The sequence below is a fragment of the Drosophila arizonae genome, chromosome 3 (genome assembly GCF_054131065.1).
Source record: "Drosophila arizonae isolate 15081-1271.41 chromosome 3, UAZ_ARI_1.0, whole genome shotgun sequence".
NCBI classification, from domain to species: Eukaryota; Metazoa; Arthropoda; class Insecta; order Diptera; family Drosophilidae; genus Drosophila; species Drosophila arizonae.
In genome coordinates this window covers 22,737,680-22,756,144 of record NC_142923.1, presented here as the reverse complement: position 1 = coordinate 22,756,144, position 18,465 = coordinate 22,737,680, and the positions used below count along the sequence as shown (strand labels likewise).

General features: G+C 34.4%; 2 protein-coding genes across 3 annotated transcripts; one reads left to right on the top strand and one right to left on the bottom strand.

Annotated features, from left to right (window-relative positions):
• The first annotated feature begins 227 nt into the window (after window positions 1–227).
• LOC108609535 (uncharacterized protein C03B8.3) lies at window positions 228–17,677 on the top strand. Of its 2 annotated transcripts, XM_089463659.1 has the most exons (6): window positions 228–1,296; window positions 15,170–15,289; window positions 15,448–15,489; window positions 15,575–15,642; window positions 16,177–16,380; window positions 17,497–17,677. In XM_089463659.1, the coding sequence occupies exons 1-6, from the start codon at window positions 939–941 to the stop codon at window positions 17,587–17,589; spliced, it is 885 nt and encodes a 294-aa protein (XP_089319785.1). In that variant the 5' UTR covers window positions 228–938; the 3' UTR covers window positions 17,590–17,677. The 2 variants fall into 2 exon arrangements, with proteins under 2 accessions (XP_089319785.1, XP_089319786.1); XM_089463660.1 differs by lacking the exon at window positions 15,170–15,289.
• Window positions 2,415–3,089, bottom strand: Obp28a (Odorant-binding protein 28a). The gene has a single exon (XM_018003054.1). The coding sequence runs from the start codon at window positions 3,034–3,036 to the stop codon at window positions 2,605–2,607; it is 432 nt and encodes a 143-aa protein (XP_017858543.1). The 5' UTR covers window positions 3,037–3,089; the 3' UTR covers window positions 2,415–2,604.
• Window positions 17,678–18,465: the final 788 nt, after the last annotated feature.

The window sequence follows — 18,465 nt, the reverse complement described above, 5'->3', positions numbered from 1 at the left end:
AGTGACCATTAATTTTCACGCCATAATAATTCCAAACGGCTCTTACACGTAACGACAGATCGATATATGGTGTTCAATAAAATAAATATATTATTTAAGAAAACCCCATATCTATAATTTTAAAAATGAAAAATATAAAATAATTGAGTATTTTATTTAATCTAAAATTGTATTAAACTCAATATGGGCGAATTTTTTTCAGCTCTTTTTCTAAACATCTGTCAAACATTCTGGTTAATAAAATAATAAAATTTCTGTTTTACCAGTTTGGTTTTTTTCTCGCTCAAAAATGCATTAACGATCTGAAAATGCATAAATTGCACCGTGCATGTGCCCCTAAACAGCAACCAAAGATAGACACACAACGCGAACCATCGTGCGTAGGCGATGCAAACAGCTGTTCGAATCCAGAATTTAAAGCGCAAAAAGTGTCCACAAAAACTTAACGGAGAGCACGAGCACGAAAGCCTGAGAGCCTGCCAACGTGAGAGAGTGGGAGCAAGAGAAAGCTTTTCGGATGTGTGCGTATTTTAGGTGAACTTCGGCGCCGTTCAAGCAACGCGTTGACACTCAGTCGAACGGGCAACGAAGTTGCAGACGCAACAAATTTTGTGGTCAGCGGGTCGTGGCTCGGTTCTTAGGCATTGTTTCTCCTGTGGTGGTGCGTGGCAGCGGCAGAGCCCAAAGCGCAGCTTCTGTTATTGTTTATGCACACAGACAGCGCGCAAATACACATACACGCAGAGGCACACGCACACAGGCACATGCACACAGGCACATGCCAATTTTTACACATACGACGAAATCGTACGCAGCAAAACAGCGAAGCTATTTTAGTACGCTGCTCTAGCGCTCAGTGACGTCACAAGTTTGATCGCGAAAGCCACAGTTGTATAAGAGTGACAAATATAACAACAATAGTGACAGCAACAGCAACGATGAAGCAAATCTACCGCATTAACTTACGGCACTTAGTGCGTCACATACAGAATCGACAACAATTGCCCGCCAACAACAATTACCGTAAATTCACCTGCCTGGCGAATAGCAACAATGACAGCCGCATCAGCAACATTAGCAAAAGCAGCAGCAGCAGCAACAACAACAACAACAGCAGCAGCAGCAACCTGCAGCAACATTTGCCCATCTGTAGCCGCAAATACTCCAAGTTCAGCACGCACCTGAACAGCGAACGTGCCATGGAGCTGCTCTGCAATCTGGATGCAGATGAACGCCATAATTTAAGGGATGCAATGTTTAAGCTTGAAGCGGACAAGGAGAAGAAACAGTACGAAAGTAAGTAGCACTCTTTCTTATAGATCTATTAGATCTTAACTCTTAACATTAAGCAAAAAGCCAATGAAGTTTGCTTAACAAATAAATGAAAGTTAGCACATGAAATGCCCTACTTATAATTTGGAAATTTTAGACAGTATATCAAAAAATATATGCATATTCATGCACATATGCTATTTATAGCAAGTTTTGTAGACAACATTTATCAAATAAATGAAACTTTCTACATTAATTTCACTCAATGTAGTATTACAAAAACAGATTATACCCAAATCAAAACAGATTTCTAAATTCTAAAGATGTTAAAAACAGTGAAAGGAAATTTTCCTATTAGGTTATCCTAATCGGACATTAATTTTTAATCTAATGCGACTTTCATCTGAATGCATTAGGATTATGTTTAAAATATAAAAATATTTTTAAAATGTTAAACATACTTCACACAGTAATAAAACATACATTGATTTAATAATTCTTATGAAAGAAGAAAATTCAAAATGCATGCAATGCAAATTTTCAAACATGTAGGTAAATAATATATACACAATTTTGTATTGCTTTTATAACTCAGAAAATGTATTTATTTTCACATATTAAATTATAATATTAAAAAATAATAAACTCATTTCTTAACTTGAAGCTTCTTCAAAAAGAAATTCATAAACCGAGCTAAAAACAATAATTAATAATTTAATTTCAACTTTTTTTTTTTTTTTTTAATTTATTCTAAAAAGTTTACATGCTTGTTATTTCTAAAAGACTTGAAAAATTTAATTTTAAACTCAAATAGTACCTCAGATAACTTATCAAATTATTGAATATGAGATTTTTAATTTTATTTATATTAGTGATAATGTATAAATAGAGAAAATCATCATAACTAGCAATTGGGGCTTTCGCCTATTTAATACGTTTAATGCCAGATTCCATTAACAGGAATTGCTACTCCCCCACCTGCTGGCTATTAACAGAATGTTAATAGCATAACTCCAACAACAGTTTTTCTACTGATATTGCTTTGCAAAATGATGTGTAAATATCATAAATTTGAAATATTTGCATCAAGCATATTATGATATTTATAGCTTAGTATTCTCAGATCAATTCAAAACTATATGTTTTGTCCTTTGCCTGTGATAAATAATTGCTCCACTTTATTATAAACCTTTTTACCCACTCTAATTGGGTAGAAGTTATAAAAATATGCTTACGTTAAACTATATTTAGGTATACTCAAAATCCTGGTAAATTCGTTTGGGGTCATATTCGATCGCTGCCTATTTAATATATATATAAATGTATATATATTTAGATCAGTCCACGCTTGTGGGCCTCCTCCTTGAAGCACAGGCTGTACTTCTCAGCAGCCTCGCAATGGTCATCGGGCACGGGTATCGCCGCACAGATATCTCCGATCTCCAGGGCCATTTCGAGCTTGGCCGGATCACTGCCAGTGTATTGCTTTGCCTTCTCTCGGCCAGCTTCCACGTCCAGTTTGCCATTTTCACCCAGCACATGGAAACTCTTCATGATGCAAGCGCGCAGGCATTTGCCCTCATAGGTGCTGGCCGCTTCATGCTTGACGATGGTTTGGACTTCGGCATCGCTGGCGCCCACCTCGTCCTTGCACTGCTCGGCCTTCTCAATGAATTTTGCAAGGGCTTCCTTCTCATCAAAGGCTGCAATCAAAGCGGCGCCCAGCAAGGCGACACAGGCCACAGAGTACACAAAACGTTGCATGTTGTTAACTTGGTCAATTAGCAAACTAAACTGTTGTCATTGATGGCTAAATGTTGGGCTTTTATAGCCAAGCGCTGTAGGCTCTCAGCTGTGAAATTATATATTTCAATGCGTTTATAAAACATGACAATACATCAATATAAATATATATAGATATCTATATACTTAATTGTCCAAATTTTAATCTGCATAATTAAATAGTCAAGTCTTAATTATAAGTAGTATGTGAGCAACATAGCCGCGTCATGCCACCCCCACACCCACCGCCACGCCCACTGCCAATGCCAGAAGCAAAGCTTCTATAAGTAACTGATGCCTAATTTGGTCTGCGCCAGTCTCACACAGCTTTCCTTTTGGGCGTACGTGACTCCTGGGCGCCAACAGCCCAGGAAATCAACGCACAGATTTTCCAGTTTCCTGTGCGCACGCACACCCTCTCACAGTCCCGTCCACCCTGTGTGCGAAATGTGCGGCATCATTTATTCAACTGATCCAAATATATGAAATTTGCCTGAACAGCCTAAGCGATGGCAACATTAGCATGATTTAAGAGTTTGCTTGTGATTCCTGTACAGGATAGAGAAATGATTGGCAACAGTTGTTGACGCGTTAGTAAGATTTCATGTTGGCTTAGAATTTATGTTGCATGGGTTAAAATATTGTTGGCTGAAAAAGATTATCAAATAAGCACTTTATAATGCTGGTTTAACTAATTAAGTCCTTGGCAACATTTGATCGATGTTGATAGCGAAATGAAGTGGCAACATTTGATGAGCTATTGAGACGCATGTTGATAAACATGTTTAGCAACATTTTGCTGCTAAATTGGGAGCTCATCAAAATATAATAATGCAGTCGATTTTTGTCAACAATTGAGTTAATTAATGTGAATAGAAAACTGAATTGGCCACATAACTATAAACATTTCTAGCAACATTTTGCTAATAATGCTGCTAGAACTAAAGAAAGTCTTTGGCAACATTTGATTTGATTTTATGTTGATAGAGAAATTAATGGGCAACATTTGATGACTTGTTGAGATGCATGAGGATAAAAATGTTTGGCAACAATTTGGCAGTTCATAAATATGTATATGTTTGCATACATATGTACATATTATTATTTGCATACATATTAATCATTATATGTGGATAAAAGTGCCTCTGTTAACTTTATTAAAATGTAAGTACTTAGTAAATATCCATGTATATTCAACAACATTGGCTTGTTTACTATAACTAAAATTAATTTCAAAAATGTTGCAAACAAAAGCTAAAGTTCATGTTCGTTGGAGTTCAAACCATCCGGTTATTTATAATTATTGCTTAAAGATATGCCTATTGTTTTATACAAGAAAGATTGCAAATAAAATATTTAAACAAAAAATGTATTACGCAACATTTCTAGCTACAATCAAGTAAGCTTAACAGTTCATATTTATTGCTAACAGTATTGCGAGCACAGTGTTAAGGCTTACATCATGTTGCATTAGATCATGTCGCTAGCAACACAAACTTCTCAGCAACTTGTCGATGGCAACAAATTGTTGCTAAACATAATTCGAAGCTTTGTTAAGATAGGGAATAAGAGAAACAAATACATAGTTCTATGCTGTTGCTTGTTGCTGAGTGTGTTGCTAGCTCAATCTAAGCTACGTTTAAGTTGGACACAAAGTCTTAAGAACATTTAGCTAGCAAGAAAATATGCTAAACATCTGTCCTTGAAGCACCCATCTAAACAAATTTATTTCAGCACTATAAATCTGGGTATGTGCGTTTGGCGTTTTACAAGCCGACAACGTCATTAAATATGCGCATTTAATCATGCATTTGTTTTCAAATATCGGATATACACATATATACATATACACATGTATATATAGTGTGTGTGAACATGTTTGTATTTACATTTAGTTGCTCGCAGCACAAGGCATGGAGTATACATATGTATGTACTACATACATACAATGGGAACGCATTTCTCTGCTCGTTTAGTGGCTGCTCATTAAAATTTCAATAGCAGCAACAAAAACCACACAAAACTTTTTGCGCCGCCTGCAGCTGGTTGAAACTTGCCGAAACTGCTTTACGCACTGGACGTCGACGTCAACGTCGCAGCTGACGCGCAACCAACAGTAGCCTTTATTCTGCCTTTTTTTCTATCTCTCTCTCACTCCCTCTCTGTTGCTAACAGATATTTTTGTTGGCTCTGTAAAACTTTTTGATTGGCTTTTTTTCTGCTACTGAATGGAAACAAATTTGGTTAGGAAAGCAAAGCAGAAAGAGCAAAAATAAAAACTGCATTTACCAACACTTGATTCGAGTCTTCCCTATCTCAACTCATCAGCCAAGAAGTTTCACGAGTTTCCACACGTAATTTTTGCTCTTTTCTTTCTTGTTTTTTGTTTGATAAGAACGTGTTGAGTGATTTGATAAATATTTGAGCTAAGCAAATGTTACGTGAAACAAGCTCTTAGTCATGTAGCTGATACATTGGGCACTTGAGCGTCAATAAAAAGGGATTTCAAGTAGTTTGATAAAGAAATTAGAAGGTTGTAAATAGTTTAAAAGCAAATTTCATTGACTGCTGCAGTTAGCTGAAAGAGTTAAAGATTATTGCAATTCGAGGTTGAAAAAAAAGTAAATAAGATTCAATGTGAGTTTAGAATAATAATAATCAATTTAATTGATTTATTTTCGACTTGATAATAAAGATAAATAAGATCAACTGATTTAAAATTTTTAAGAATTTTTAATTTGATATAATAATTACATCAAATTAAAAATTCCCTTTTCATTTTATTCATTAGCTCTTATCATTTTACTTCTTAAATAAACAGATAAAGTCTCAAGTTTCTTGCTATCTCTAAACGCTAAAAGTCAACACAGAATTTTAGCTGTATAAAAACTATTTATTTGGCAAATTGGACTGCAAAGACCTTTGCAGTATTACTGAGGTCAAACAGAATAAAATTTCTTTAATCTTTAGCCGGAATACGGAAATTACATTTTGCTTCCGATTTGCTTCGCACTCCTTTGTTGCATAGAAATGCTCAAGAGTGCCCTGGCAGAGCATTATAATAACAGATGTATACATGTGCATGTATGCATGTGTGGAGGGTGCATATTGTATATGCTGTCAGCAAAGGAGATAATGCATGCATGTATTTGTGAGCACTTGACACACGCCATTGCAATGGCTGTGATGCACTTTCTGCGATATAAAGTGAGACTCCAATGAGCACGAGAGCCATAATAAATAATAAGTTGCGTGCACTAGAGTATTTTTTATTAGTACAGGCGATTTAGGCGATGAGCATCTAAATTTATTGTAAAGCGAATATGCTCATGAATGTACGTATGTATGTGTGCACTCTTGCCTTTGGCAGTTGTGCGTAATGCAAGCTGAAGGCTTTGAAGAGCGCACCGTTGTAAGACACTATCCCTCAATCGTAAAGAGAGTATAAATGTGTAGACTGCCGAACGATTCCGTCCGTCAGCGCCTGATCTCAAGAGTGTATAAATAAAGAGCTAGAGCGAAAGCATACAAGTACATGTGTACGCTCAGCTGTAGGGCTTTACACAGGCCAAAATGCGTAAAACGAAATCAAGAGTGAATGCTTGCAAGTGTGTATGTAAGCTCAGCTGCATCAATGTTAATATGTCTGTGTGCAATCAGCTGTAACGCCAGAGTGCGGACAAGGCGAACGATTAAGCGATGAGCGCCTGATCTAAATAGGTACAAAAAGAAAGCGAGAGAGAATGCGTGCATGTATGCGCATTTAGCTGTATCGCCTAAAGTAAGCAGTGAGACTTGGTAGAGAGAGCGTGAGATTAACATACCTGATCTAAACATGTGTAAAACGAACGAAAGACAATAGCATGCATGTGTATGTATGCACATGGCTGCAATACATTCAAAGCGAACTGTGAGTGAAGTACGTAGTATTTAATTACAAATGTATTAGTGTGAAGGCTGTGCGCTAAAAACGTACTAAATTCTAATTTTAAATGAGTTAAGCTGAGAGTGAGCGAGTGGGAAATACTGAAATAAGGATTGCAGCTAGAGTTTATACAGCACTTGCGGTAACTCAATATTGAAAGGCCAATTTTTGAAATCAAAATTAAAATATTTAATATTAAAATTACAGCTAATAGCAAAACTCGATTAAATTTAAAGTAGTACAGTAAAGCCCTGTTATTGTTGAACAGATTTACTTTAAATAACCTTTAATATTAAATAACACCTACATTATTAGCAACAATTTACTATAAATAACTATTACATAAGCTACAATTTTTATACAAAAGCCATAAAAATTTAATCCGTATTTAAGATGATGTCTGTATATAGCGCCATTTCCATTTGGCGATTTAGTTGAATGCGCTCAACAACAACTGTTGCTTCTGAAGGCAATTTGCAACAGCTTCGCTTTATGCTTGTTGGCCTGAAAAGGGCTTTGATACTTGAATAAAGAGCCAAGTTAATCAAATTAGCGGTTGACTGGCGCACTCAAAATACCAGCAGGCACTCGTTTTTTATGATTTCTCTTCTTTTTCTCTTGTTAGCTACAGCCGCAAAAGTGGAATGTCGCACAATATTTGCTGAACAAACCTCCAGGCACACACACACACACACTTAACACAACACACACAGAGTAAGCCCAGCTAACTTTGATAAGCAGCAAGAGGCAATTCGTTTGCTATTAGGGTTGGTCGAAGCTGATTTTCGTACACTTAAACACACACACACCTACATAAACGCCCTCGAAAACACACGCCCACTTGTCTGCCCCGGGCACATTAAATGATGTTCATCGTGCTGAGCGAGAAAAAGTCGTTGAGCCTTGAAGCGAACAGCTGCTCAAGAAACTACAGCACCAAACCACTTCATTCTCTCTCTCTCTCTCCCTCTCTCTCTCTCTCTCTCTCTCTCTGTCCCTTTCTCATGCTCTCTTCTTGGGCTTTGCTGCGTACAGAGAGATTCTATTAAGCGTTATTTGACCTCCATTCAGACTTAACTAAGCATTGTATCCGCTTCCCCATGTTTACTTGGCCAACAAGAGCCAGAATTTCAAATTTACATTTGCTTCGGGGCTTCATTTATCACAATTACCAAAGGCCCAGCCAAGGGAATTTATAGCCGCCTAGGGAGAGGAGAGGTTGCTCCGTAGGCGAGCCATATGCAACCTATTTGATAGCTGCATCATTTATAAGCCCAGCCAAGCTGGAATTTATATATCGTGCATGCAGCTATTTCATGGGCTAACAAATGAGTCCGCACAGCAAACAATAAATTTTACACTATTACGATAACTCGTACAAAAAATGCAAAGCGAAAAATCAATATGCATGGCAAAAAAAAAAAAAAAAACAAACGCATGCACGAACACGAATAAAAATCTTGAATAAAGATAAATTAAGCGTTATATCTGATTGAATTTCAAATGGGGGTAAAATATTCCATTTAAATTGTCATGGAATGCTTACGAAGAATAAGTAAATTAAGAAAATAATATATGTATGTTTATAAATCTTGTTTTCTTTAAATATACATAATATTAAAGATTTTCAATTGTTATGTTCAATAATAAAAAAAAAATACATACTATAGATAGAGATAATAGAAAAAAGTATATTATTTAACAAATATATATATTATACACGTATATATATTTATTTGTATAATTCGTACAACTATAAAAAATATTTAGGATTTTCAATTTGAACAGAATGTTTACAGAACACATGTAAATAAAAAATAAAAAAAAAATTATTTATTTTTGGTTATTTCTATATTTATTTAAAATATTTAATTTTTCATCTTAAATCCTTAAAATCGTAATGAATAAAATAATTTAAAAATTCCAATAGTTAATTACTTAATTAAGTTTGCAATTCTAAATGATTATTACGGCAATTCACTGTCCATTTTGTAGTTGTAATATTTAAGGACACCTTAAAAGCTTGTTAAATGAACCGAAAACGGAAAAAAGGACAAGTAAAGTAAAATAAGTGAAAAATGAGAAAGCATCTCAAAATTCAAACAAGAAATGTGAGCCGAGTGCCCGTCGAATTTTATGACAGCATTTTGAAATACAGTAACTATCGCTCTCTCTGTCTATCTCTCTCTCCTTCTCTTTCACTTTATTCTCGCTGCTGGATATTATTCAGCAGCACTAAATGAGTCATTCATGGCAGCGCGCTGCATAAGTATGCAACATAAAACTCTGCCTCTCGCAATTTAAATCAATTTGGCAAAATTTTCTTCCTTACTTTAGAAAAGCACGTGCCGATGTGTTTGACAGCATCTGGAGATGCCACCTGAGAAAGAAATAGGGGTGTGGATAAAAGTGAGTGCGAGAAAAATGCCATCAAGTTTGAAGAGCCAGGCAACAGGCTGCTCCTGCTACTGCTGCTCCTGCTGCTGCTGCTGCTACTGCTGCTGCTCCTGCTGCTCCTGCTGTGTGTGTGCTCCTTTCAAAGTCATAAAACAAAGCAACTCGACCCAAAGCACAACAAACAGACGAGCCGACAGACATGCAGAGAGCGTGAGAATAAAACAAGGGCAACAAAATATAAAAAAGAGAGCAACAGCAGAACAAAAAGCAAAGCGATAAATTGAATACGGTGCACGTTAAGCTTTTTGGGTGCTGAAGGAGAGGCAGAAGCAACAGCAGCAACAGCCCGGGCAGGTATACATGACTAAATACGTGTATATCAACACACACACACATATGTATATACACATATACATATCTGGTACACCCACACACACACACACACAAAGCTGGCTTACAAAGTTTTTATGCTCTGTTTTCATGACCTCTTTGATTGTAGCAGCCGCAGCATTAGTTGAGTTTATATAAAAAGCAATAACAACAAAGTTTCACTTTATATAAAACGGAAGAAGAGCAAAGAATATTTGAATTTCGCCAGCATTAACAGAGCAGTTCCGGCTAACAAAAATATAAACATTTTTTTCCATTATTTTGCGAGACTTTCAAGAGAATTTCATTATTGTAATTTTTGTGGGCGGATTAGCAAGGTTTTAAAAGTAATTTGGTAGAGAATTATATTTGGTATATAATAGAAGATATTTATTTTTTTTTTAACAATTGTTAATTGAGTTTAAATTCAATATATATATTTTCAGAAATTCCTTAAATTCCTTAAGAAAACTAAGCTAGATAGGAACAGAAAATGCAGCACGTTTAGAGATATAACAGTCCTCAAAATATAACGCTATTTTGATTGCCAATAAATCGCAAGACACCGAAAATTACAATTTATAAAAGAGAAACATGCTTTAGAAATGAACAATGGGAACAAAATGCAACAAATTAATGAATCTGTTCAGGAAGACATAATATATACATATATTAATATAATATATATTTTTATCTTTATTCTATCTATAAGATAATTTGATCGAAATACATACCAAAAAATTGATTTATTTATTATTTATATATTTATATGGAAAATGTATTATTCAAATTTATTTTATATTTTTTTTTTTATAATTTGTATTTATTAATTTATATATCTAATGTCTTATTTCATATTGAATTCATTCATTTTTAATTTCCTTTATTATTTAAATATTATTATCTGTATAACATTATTATTTATTGACATATATATCAGTTCCCCTAAAATATCTGCAAATTGACAAAGGTCATTTTTAATTACATATCTAATTTAATAATTTATAGTCTAATTCCCTTGAAATTCCATGTCACCACAGCAAACGTAACAGTAAACACATTAAAAATTCGTTTGCTAGGCCCAAAAAACCGCCAATGATAAAATCCATTTGCTGTTGTGTTCTACTTTAGCGAACGTCGCTGGCTTGAGTAGGGTTCTTAAGTCATTTAAATTTAGCTGCCTTGACTAGCACAAACCACGCTCACACATCCCACACACACACACACACACACATATGTATGTACATAGCACTACTAGCAAACAGTTGCCGTTCCTATGTAGAATACACATTGGCTAATTTGTGTTGCGTGCCTGCGGGCGAGCCTCTTGACTTGTTCATTTGTTATGTAACTTGAACTTGGGGCTTTAATTTTTTTTTAAATTTAAACTAGAGAATATACTAATACATACATATGGATATGCATGTGCATAGTTTTAGCCAATTTATATGCTAAACAGTTAAAGCAGCAGCTGAAGCAAGAGCAGCCTCGGGCGAAGCAGACAATAAGCGCAAGTAAATGTTATGCAAATTGTCGACACACATAAAGTCACACACAGACAAACACATTCCATTCAAATTGAGTCTGTACTACTACTATTTGTGCTGCAGTTCACTTGGCAGCAAACACACACACACACACAGCCACACATCACGTTTTCCTGTTGCTTCTCTTGAGTGAAATTGCCTTAGTCATGATAGCAATACGGTTTGCGTCTTGTGGTCGTATAGCCGTATATTTATATATGTCTTCAAAAGTAAGAGCAAAGGGAAGAAAGCGAAACTCACCCAGATTTCACTTTGAGTGCAAATCGAGTGTTGCCTACTTTCCAGCGCACGTTACAATTTTTGCCTGCCTGCCGTCACTCTTTCTCTCCCTCTCTCTATCTGTCTCTCTCTGTATACATATGTGTGTATGCATGTATATGTTTGCTTGCATGTGGGTGTGTGTGCATGCTTATATACGCACATGTGACACACTGAGCAGCACGCGAAAAAAACGGGATGTGTCGAGGTCAGTTGATTGCCCTTGCGGCCTCTATGGGGAATACCCGCACCGCGCAGGCAATGTGTGCCTAGGACATGTACAGTTGGATATGTTAAAATCAAATCACTAGCTTTAGTTTATTTAATTGAATTTAAAAAAATATATATATATATTTAATAAAAAATATTATATTTATTAGGCGTAAAGGAAGCGGTTCTTTACATTTTTAAATGTATATTTAAGGATGCGAAACTAAAAAAAAAATCGATATGTTAACAAATTTAGCTTTAATGAAGACCAAAATTAAAAGTCTCTATATTTAAATTGATTAGGAACACCCATAAAATAATGTTTATAATATAATCGATTCATAACACTAGATATCATTCGGCGTCAATGCCTTGGCGAACCGCTATTTAAATTATTTAAATATAAAGCAGTAATATTATTAAATAATTACAAATCTTTATATTTTTGTATTAATTCATTCGGATCTAAAAGCACTCGACTTCGTGCGATGCCTTTGGTTAGCCCATTGTTGAGTAATCCTTGAAAATTACTGGTTCACATTTTATTAAATTCTAATTAGCAGAGAGTTAGTTCGGGTATTTCTATAGTCAAACAATGCGCTTCGTCTGCTTTATGGTCCTGTGGCCTTTTTTGCTGAGATTTGGCAAGCCAAGTGTGAATTTTATGCTTAAACACTTAGCCGACAGCTAAACGACATAATTGCCCTGAAAATTGCTTCAGTGTTCAGGCATTAAACAAACGACTTGGCTTGTCTAGGGATTTTATTTTTACGAGCCAAACAACATTCACGTGCGCGTATACTACATATGTATTACTTCCACACATACATATGTACATATATATTTAACTGATGCGAGAGAGCGGCGCTGCCTAATGACAAAGTGACCCCTTGTGGCATATGATTTATACCCCGCAGTTAGCGTGTGACGGGTTAATTGATAACCGCAATTAAATTACGCACGAAATACATTTTTAGTTAAACTAATTACAATTGTAATTATTGAAATAATTATTGATTGTGTTAAGATAACAAAAACTTTTAATATACTTAAAGTATATAGAAATCCAACTTGAATTGAGTTAGCTAGAGTAATTCGAATCAGACGCCAACTAGAATTTTACAAAGCATAAGTACGTGCTCTATGTAACGGAAACTCAAATCAAATTAGTTTGAATAAGTTTATTTAATTTTAAAACGAAAAATAGAATATCTGATAAGTATTTGAACTAATAAATAAAATATATGTTTATATATACATATGTAGCTGTTAATATCCCATAATATTCTCTTTAAATTCACATATACATTTTTCACTTACCCAACACTAAATTCTCCATACATATTTGCATAGTCCACAAGAAAAGCACAAAAACACACACTCTCACGCTGCCGTTGCGATTGTTCTGAGAGTAGCTGTAAAATAATTGCACACTTTGGGGTAACGGCAACACTGACGATAATGATAATTACCACGACATTTACGAGCTCTGTTTGACCTGTGCAAGTGTTAGGCATTTATGTATGTCTGTTTATGTTCTTTCTGCTGTCGACTTTCTCTTTTAAGCGTAATTAAAACGCACATTACAAAGGGCAAAGTGCTGAGCAAGCTAACGACACCCAAAGTGTTGCTACAATGCGTCGTTTATGCACTTCAACACAGGCAAACATATACACCCACACACACGCGCATCCTAGCTTTGCATACGAGGGAGAAAAACATACATGCGCATATATTTACACACACGGCTGCGTAGGCGCGACAGAATTTGCGACGCGTGAAACTATGCAATGGTAAATTAACGACAGCTGAGGCCATTGAAAAACTTATTTTATTTTAGTATCAGTGCAGCATAAAAACAAACAGAAACACAAAATAATACGGGTATGCGTGAGAGCAATTCGCAAAAGTAGAACTAACGTAAATTTCCCATTTTTGCGTTAATTGAATAACTAATGGCACCCAAAGTGCTGCCAAAATACATTACGCACTTTCGGCACTCACGTTCACACACAATTGACTAAAAAAATAATAAACCATAACTGCGTTGGCGCGGCTGCATTTTCAGCATTATGTTACCGATAAGTGAGGCTCTTGCAAAACCTAATTGAATTTTTCGGTGGTTTAAAATTCACAAAACCACACGCGTATCTACAAACTGCATCTATGGGCCCGCTCTTTACAAGCTAAACTAGGCTCAAATATGCTGCAAAACTAACTGTTTTCGGATCAGTTTCGCGTTCACAGTGCTGCCTGATAAAGCGATTACAAGTTCTCTTTCCCTTTTAAATTTCGCAATTTGACATTCCAGGGTCGCCACCTCGTCGAAAATGACAAAATCTCTAAAAAGGCTGGCAGCATTTTTTTTTTTAATTTAAAACGGTTTTCATATTTCTGCACCAAAATCATAAATTAATATTGCAAAGAAGGTCTACGTATAAACATTACACGCAGACACACACACACACACGCTAGCGCATACATCCATGCGTAAAGCCATTTATGCCCTTGTTGCAGGTTAAATGCAATTTTAATGCAATTCGCATGGCGTAATTTGCAAAGAGGTTGCTTGTGCATGACGTTGCGCCTGCTACGTGAGTTTTTTTTTATTCATTAAGTGCTGACACCTTTCAGCTTTTCACCTTTTTCAATTACCGCTCTGAGTGGAAAGACAAATTATAAAAAAAAATTAAAATGCAAGCTACAAATTGCATGAATATTTATATTTAGGTTATGTTTATGAAAACCATTGGATATTTAATGTGAAAGGAATATAATAAATATAATTTACAATGAATAATTAATATTGTTTCCTTTTGTTAGCTTATCCTTTTTTTTAAATTATTTCAAGATGTTCCCAAATTGTAACCAAATTTAAATATAAGCTATATACATTTCAGAAATAACACAAAATTAATGATTAAGTTAAAAAATTACAAATAAATGAAAAGAAAATGAAAGAACTATAAGTCAATAAAAAATATATGATAGAAAAAAAATAATAAATTTTAAATAAAATTACACACATAAACCATAAACAAATATTTAAATATTATCTATTTTTAACCTTCGACTAAGTCTTCATACCCCATAATTTTTGTTCAATTAGTCGCAATTTTCTTTCAACTTAATGCATTCAATTAGTTATTATTTAAGTCATGGCATGTGAGTACTAGGTACTTATTAGGTTAATATTATGTTTCAGACTCTCATATTTAATGACTATAAAAACTATTCTTTTCTTCTTTTTTTTTATTTATTTCCATATATGTAAACACCTTTGACCACATGTGTTTTGATTTTCAACAATGAATCATTCTCGACAACACACAACAACACAATGCTGGAAATAAATAATACACCAAACACTACAATTACAACAACAACATATATAATCATCATGTTAAAGGTCAACTGGCTGTTGGCAGTTGGCGAACACGCTTCGGACGTCTATCCAATAAGGTGGGCCAGGTGGATCCAACGGGCACCTTTTGTGCGGTGCCCGATGAGTGGCTCAAAAAGAAACTTGGTAAAAAAAAAAGAAATAATAAAGAAAAAACATGAATTAATAAATAAAGAGTTACAATCAAAAGGAACCCGCAATGAAATTATATATCAAGTGGAAAATTTAACTTATTTTTGTATTTTTTTCTCTCTTTCTTTCTTTCTCTTTCTCTCTATTCACAGTCGAGGCGGCGGAACCACCAACGGCTCGACAATTGTATAGCAGTAAGTAAAGCTTAAGTTTATATAAAAACAAAATATTTTGTAAATATACCCTTCCATTTCCTTCGTTTTTTCCGTCATTTCACAGTTTTCTTTGTGAATGCCGTGCCATTTGTAGCATTTGGCTTCCTGGACAATTTCATTATGATTATGGCCGTAAGTATTTAACAGACCATTTTCTTTCTATTTTGTATAATTTATAATATATAATAGATATGGTGGTAGAACTAACAAAATTTTAAATTTCTGAATAAAATATTTTTAAAGCTAAAAGCCTTTTAGAAATAAAAACTTTCTGATGCAAATGATAATATAGAAACATTATTGAAATCGCACAATTTTGCCAGAAATTTGTAATATTTATGATAAAAACAAAACTAAATGGTTTTTTATATTTTTATTATTATCAATTATTTAATTTGTAACAAAAATTGAAAGTAATGAATCCAATATAAATTAACTTTATTTGAATGTATCCAAGTCATCTCTAAACTTTTTATTTTTTATTATTTACATTTTATTAAATTTTTATATATGTTTAATTAATACCAAAATTATAATTATTATGAAAATGTAAGATATTTTTAAAATATATATTCAAGCTTAACATTGCTCAGAGCGAATGCAACTTTTTCTACCAACAATTTCTAATTAAGTAATCAAAGCATTTTGCAATATTTTAATTTTCAGGGTGAATATATTGAAAGCACTTTGGGTCATTTTATAACTGTATCGACAATGGCCGCTGCTGGTTTGGGCAATACCATAAGTGATATTATGGGCATTACGATGGCGACCTACGTAGAGGAGGGATGCCAGATGTTGGGCCTGAAACAGCCGCGAATGACGCCCGCACAATTCGAATTGAAGTCAAGCAAACGAACCTCCAGCTGGGTGAGCTATGAAACTTTGAAACTAAAATATAATATATAATATATATGTTTATAAAATATTTAAAAAAATAGAGATATAAGAATATATAATGAAAATATTCAAGATGAAAAAGTCAGAATAGACATAGTGCGGGAATTTCGTTCACACTTTCTTCCTAAAAGAGCTAGTGGCAATTGAGTATGCAGAAGTTCTTAAAGTTCTAGTCCTTAACAGAAGAAACTTCTGTTATGTCATCCTAGAATTATAAATATGTATTTATGTACAACAAATATTTAGCATATCCAGCATACACCCATTCTTAGGCAGAGTAATCCGATTTAACTATACGTGTTTGTTTGCCTATATATCTGTTCGTTTTTCTGTATACCTGTCTCTCTGCTTGCCTCTCTATATCACAGTCTGCCTCTCTCTGTTTGACTGCCTAATTGCAGAAGATCGTTCAAGTTGTCTATATATGTATTTGTATTTCTATTTGAGTAAAACGAAGCTAGAATACTTGCAGCAGCAGAGAGTGCTCTCATTGGTCACTGAAAGCTCGACTACAACGACCTCTGCCTGGCACCGAGCTCAACATTTGAGCGCTACCCAGTGTATGAGTGAAAGTCGCCCTATATAAAGGGCAGCAGCTGCAGCATTTCTTCAGTCGTCCGGGCTCCGTGGGAGTGAGTCGTTCAGTGTAGTGAAGTGAAGTGAAGTGAAGTGTATGATCGTTCAGCTAAGCATTAAGGACTTGGAAGAGATAATTAAAAGAAATATTTCGGGGAAATACTAAGAAAAAAGTAGAAAAACTACTTAGAGCAAATAATTAGAGCAATTACTCAGAGGATATACTTAGAGGTTATACTCAGACGAAATGCTTAGAAGAAATACTTAGAAATAGACTTAGAGAAAATGCTTTAGAAAAAATAAATAGAAATAGACTTCAAGGAAATACTCAGTGGAAATACTCAAATAATTACATAGAGAAAATACTTTTCGTAATTTGATTTGTTTGCTTTTAATTCATACATCTTAGACTAATTGATATATACCCCTGCATAGGGCAGCGTGCCCTTTAGTATGTACCTACCAACTAGATGATTCTTAAAACTAATATTTATATTTGCTCTTTTCTAGGGTCGCATCATTGGCATCACAGCTGGCTGCCTGATCGGAATGTGTCCCTTGTGGGTAATGAGTGAAGAATCAAAAAATAAGGCAGAGGACTAATTTGGCTGTTTAGTGTAAATGTCTTAACTAGTGTAAATGGTCAATTTGAATAGAAAATGGGTTCGCATTCTGCCCAAAACACACAAAATATCATTTGTGTTTTTTTTTTTTGTGCTTGTATTTTCCGCATTGCCACAACTATTGAATTTTAGGGTCTTAAGAGATTAAAAGATGGGACAATGCTCTGCATAGTTCTTACTTAGTCAAGCGAACTAAAGTGACACTCAATGTACCTACTAACTAAATACTATTTAAGATGAAATGTGTTTGTAATTAACTAGGCTTTACAATTATATACTTCCTGACTGCACTTTTTAGAGAGAGAAAAAAAGAAAACAAAATAGAAAAACCGAAAAACTCAAATTAAGCAATTTATTTTCATTCTGTCTCGGATTGATATTCAAATTAGTGGTAAAAATTTAAACAACAAATTAATAAAATATATACGAAATTGACAATGTATTGTAGCTGCAAAAGGTCCAAGAAAAAAACCAAGGAATCAAAACTAGCAAAATATTTGTAGTGAACTTAGCTGAAAGTGAATTACATGCCTAAATCAATGGTCATCCATTAACGATTAGCGAAAACACCTTATATTAACTTAATATTAATCTAAAGCCTGCCGAGTAGTTCATTAATATTAATATTATTATTTACATCTTTCACTGTAAAGTGCCTCCGAATTGCTTTAACTATGCACCTCACTTCTTGAAGCTTTTCCAAAACCATTTGTCCAAAAAAATAAAAAATAAATAAATAAATCCAAAATAAAAGAACGGCTTTAAATATATTGAAATTGCATATTATATGTAAACCCGTAGCAAGAAATTAAAAAAAAAAAGAAAATAACATTATGTACAATATCAAAGTCCAAAT

Bases quoted from the DNA above. Each gene is read 5' to 3' on its own strand.
- LOC108609535 (XM_089463659.1), top strand. From the start codon at position 939: ATGAAGCAAATCTACCGCATTAACTTACGGCACTTAGTGCGTCACATA. The intron at 1,297-15,169 runs GTAAGTAGCACT...ATCATGTTAAAG, and splicing joins GGAGAAGAAACAGTACGAAA to GTCAACTGGCTGTTGGCAGT. The intron at 15,290-15,447 runs GTAAAAAAAAAA...CTCTATTCACAG, and splicing joins GTGGCTCAAAAAGAAACTTG to TCGAGGCGGCGGAACCACCA.
- Obp28a (XM_018003054.1), bottom strand. From the start codon at position 3,036: ATGCAACGTTTTGTGTACTCTGTGGCCTGTGTCGCCTTGCTGGGCGCC.